The sequence below is a fragment of the Aptenodytes patagonicus genome, chromosome 3 (genome assembly GCF_965638725.1).
Source record: "Aptenodytes patagonicus chromosome 3, bAptPat1.pri.cur, whole genome shotgun sequence".
NCBI classification, from domain to species: Eukaryota; Metazoa; Chordata; class Aves; order Sphenisciformes; family Spheniscidae; genus Aptenodytes; species Aptenodytes patagonicus.
The window spans coordinates 11,574,268-11,578,393 of record NC_134951.1 but is presented as its reverse complement, the minus strand read 5'-3'; the positions used below and the strand labels follow the sequence as shown (position 1 = coordinate 11,578,393).

Sequence of the window (4,126 nt, the reverse complement as noted above, 5' to 3'; positions counted from 1 at the left end):
AGTGAACCATTTGCCCTGTTGACACACACTTCTGTAACAGTCTACTGCAAGTAACTCGTCAGGCAATTTGATATACTCAGTGGTGCATTTGGTCTTCAAGTGGATATTTTTAAATACAATTTTTAATAACAATCACATTGTTCAAATCACTCATTTTTGTTCTATTCACTAATGCCAGTGCTGGCTAGTAAAAGAGGACACTTTGGATCCAACCCTGAGAGGCAGTAGCCACAGGACATCGTTTAGGTGAAAAAGCTTGCAGGGAAAAAGCTTGAGACAACACCCAGTTAAACAGCAATAGCTGCAACAGGGACATAACAAATTGCTACCAGTAATTTCACAGTGTGATACTTTACAGTGCACGGCTTTACTAACGCACCCAGCGTGAGCCATCCGTTTATGTTAAGGTACTTACACCCTATCCTCCAAGCAATCTGAAACTCCAGTCTTTTGCACTCATTTATGTTCCCCATTTTTCATTACTGTGACTTCCAATCTCTCTGTAAATAGAGACCAAAGGGGCATTTCAGTTCAAGTCTGCTACTTCTCCCGGTTTATAATTCCTCTGTTCCCTTTTGGCCAAAACCCGGCAGGAGAGAGACTCAAACATGATGAATTTTTTCCTCTAAGGAAGGGAAGTTGTTGAGTCCCGCGTTTTTCCAGTAATATCCAGCGAAGGCTTTTGTTTTATTTACTCGCCTGCAACAATCTTAATTCCACTTTGCTTGGGCTTTAAAGGCTGCATCTGGGACGCAGCGATTTTCCCTCTGGTTTTCTCGGTTGCTCGCCCAGCCTCTTAAAACCGGTCATCCCGAGCGGCGGGGATGGCGGCGGCGCAACCGGGGCCCCGGCAGGGACCGGCCCTGCCCTGCCCTCCCCTGCCGCAAAGCCGCCACCCTGGGGCCGGGAGGGCGGCACAAACCGCGGGGGGGGGGGGGGGGGGGAGGCTCCTCGCCGGCGGCACGGCGCGGCCGGGGGACCTGCTCCGTGCTCCTCGGGAGGTGCGGCACCTCTGCCCGCCGAGCGCCGTGAGCCCCCTGCGGAGCCCGCCTCACAGCCCGGCCTGCCGCCTCACAGCCCGGCCCCACTCCCCTCACAGCCCGGCCTGCCGCCTCGCGGCCCTGCCCCGCCGCTCCCCAGCCCGGCTCCAGCCACCCCACAACCACCGGCCCCGATGCCCCCAGCCCGGCTCCAGCCACCCCACAACCACCGGCCCCGATGCCCCCAGCCCGGCTCCAGCCACCCCACAACCACCGGCCCCGATGCCCCCAGCCCGGCCCGGTCACCCCCCAGCCGCCCCTCAAGGCAGCACCGGCCACCCCCTGGGCCGGGCACCCCGCGCGCTCCGCTCCCCCCCCTCCTCCCCGCTCCCCGCCTCCCGCCCGCAGCTCCCCGCCAATCGCGGCGCTCTCCGCCAGGGATGACCTCACTCCCTGCCTTCCCATTGGCTGGCTATATTAAGAAAGTCGCGAGCGCCTTTAAATAGCGGCTCCGGCCGGCAGCTTGCGGCAGTGGCAGCGAGGAGCGTCGCGGGGGTCAGCGGCGGCGTTTCCCTCGCGAAGGGCCGAGCCGGGCGGGACCGGCGGTGCTTGCTGCGGCCGTAGCGTTCCCCTGAGGCAGGGGAGGGAGGCTCTGTGCCGGTGCGGGGAGAGAGGAGGGCGCGCCCGCCTGCCTGCGCGGGCCCGGCTCGCCACGGTGCCCTGTGAGAAGCGAGAGGAAGGGGGAGGCGGCGGCCGCGGGGAGGAGGGCGCTGCCATCGTCCTGCTGCACGGCAAGGCCAGCTTGGCGAGCCTGGCCATGGCCGCCATCCGCAAGAAGCTGGTGGTGGTGGGGGACGGTGCCTGTGGCAAGACCTGCCTCCTCATTGTCTTCAGCAAGGACGAGTTCCCTGAGGTCTACGTGCCCACTGTCTTTGAGAACTACGTGGCCGACATCGAGGTGGATGGCAAGCAGGTGGAGCTGGCCCTGTGGGACACGGCTGGCCAGGAGGACTATGATCGCCTGCGACCCCTTTCCTACCCGGACACCGATGTGATCCTCATGTGCTTCTCTGTGGACAGCCCGGACTCGCTGGAGAACATCCCGGAGAAGTGGGTGCCCGAAGTCAAGCACTTCTGCCCCAACGTCCCCATCATCCTGGTGGCCAACAAGAAAGACCTGCGCAACGATGAGCATGTGCGCAACGAGCTGGCCCGCATGAAGCAGGAGCCAGTGCGCACCGAGGATGGCCGCGCCATGGCCATTCGCATCCAGGCCTATGACTACCTGGAGTGCTCGGCCAAGACCAAGGAGGGTGTCCGGGAAGTCTTTGAGACCGCTACCCGGGCAGCCTTGCAGAAGCGCTATGGCACCCAGAATGGCTGCATCAACTGCTGCAAAGTCCTATAGGGTGTGGCTGGAGCGTGGCGCTGGGCACAGCGCCTGGGTCACCTGTTGGCAGGCGGAGAGGAGCTGGGTTATGCACACACATGGCATCTGCTTGTCCCCTCCGCTGGGGGCTGGTGATGAATCGGGGTGGGGGCTAAGGGAGAGAGCATGCTCCCTTAGCCTTGGCCGAAAAGGGTTGTGCTGGCTCAGCTGTGGGGACAGAGGGAGGGGGGGGATTGCATGCCCTGAGTCTTGGGAATCAAGTGGGGAGAAGGCTTCTCCCACCACCGGCCCCTGCGAGTTAATTGCAGACTCTCAACAACAAAAAGCTGCTGAGACTGGACTAAGCAAATGTCGTACCTGGCTCTTCCCCTTTGCCCACCACCTGCTGCTCCCAGCTCCCAGACAGCCTCCTCTCTTTTGCAAGAGGAGAGCGGTGGAGGTGAGATGCTCGAAGGGACTTCTGCCTCCTGCCTGCATGTGCCTCCCCCCCAGGCAGGCTGGGGAAGGGGGCTGCATCTCCGGGGTTGCCTGCAGCATCCTCGCCTCTCCCACAGATGTTTCGGCCTGGGCCTGACCTGCTGTGGAAGCTAGTGCCCTGGAGACTAAGACTGGGAGGGGAGGGTCATCCCAAGCGAAGCCTGTATATATCTTACCTTTTCTGTCTTGTGCAAACTGGGGTAGTGCAGGGGGTGCTTATTTAAAGTGAGGTGGGGAGGGGGTGCCCAGCTGGGACTTGTGTTGTGCAAAGGAACTTGCCCTGAGTGACTGATGCCTGCTGATAATGCGAGCCTTGAACTGATTCCAGCTGCAGAAGCCACCAGGCTAGAAAGTAAAGCTGAACTGCTCTGTCCTCCTTGCTGGACATCCTCCTCCTGATGGACGAGGCAGGATGAGCAGGGGGGAGGGGGATGATATTGCCATATTATGATCTTGGTGCCTGCTCCTTCCTTTAATGTTGTCTTCTGCAAATATGTCGATTTGGGTTTATTTAAAAGTTTATCTTCAAAAGAAATTACTTTGCACAACTTGGTGGATTTTTGTTTTTTAAATTAAACACTCAATGCACTTGTCATCTGCATACAACACTGTAGCATTGGAAATACTCAGTAACCTCATCTGGGTCTTGTTTTAAATTGTGATTTCAATGCAAGATGAAATAAAACCACTGTATCTTTTTGCCTTGGAAAAAAATGGGTGAAAGCACTGTTCCTTATGCAGTGAGTACATCAAACATTAATACTAAAAGGCAATTTAAAGAATCTAGGTTTATTTAAAACTTTATTTTCACAGGGTAGCCAACCCAGGTGAAAATAATCTTGTGTTTCTCTGGTTCAGAGAACAAATGTATCCATTTAAGTTTGTTTACTTTTCTCCCTCTTCCCTCAACAGTGGTACTGAGACTGTTTCTGTTTTTGTTTTTAATAAACTGACATGGCAAAAACTGAGATGTATATGATGTTTACATAAAATTATGAACTGTGTATGCAGTTTTTTATGTAAAATATTAAAAGATTCTATGCTGACACTTGTGAGAGCAGTGTTGTGATTTACAGAGACTGTCCTCAGCTTGCAACAATACACCTGGACGGTGCTGAACTCGACCAGAGTTTGCCTACTGCCTGCATGCGGTCCTATTTGTATTTTCTCCACTGGCCGAATAACCTGTCTGGCAGCTTTCAGAGGAGTAGTGGTTATATTTTCCATTGGGGGAGCTGCTTCCTTAATTTTTCTGTACAGATGGCATGTGGAAGTGTAC

The 4,126-nt window shown here is 55.8% G+C and overlaps 1 protein-coding gene across 1 annotated transcript; it reads left to right on the top strand.

Annotated features, from left to right (window-relative positions):
• Positions 1-1,526: 1,526 nt before the first annotated feature.
• On the top strand, positions 1,527-3,895 carry RHOB (ras homolog family member B). The gene has a single exon (XM_076332708.1). It carries the CDS (start codon positions 1,798-1,800, stop codon positions 2,386-2,388), a length of 591 nt encoding a protein of 196 aa, XP_076188823.1. The 5' UTR covers positions 1,527-1,797; the 3' UTR covers positions 2,389-3,895.
• Positions 3,896-4,126: the final 231 nt, after the last annotated feature.

Excerpts from the sequence above, each read along its gene's own strand:
- RHOB (XM_076332708.1), top strand. The coding sequence starts at position 1,798 with ATGGCCGCCATCCGCAAGAAGCTGGTGGTGGTGGGGGACGGTGCCTGT.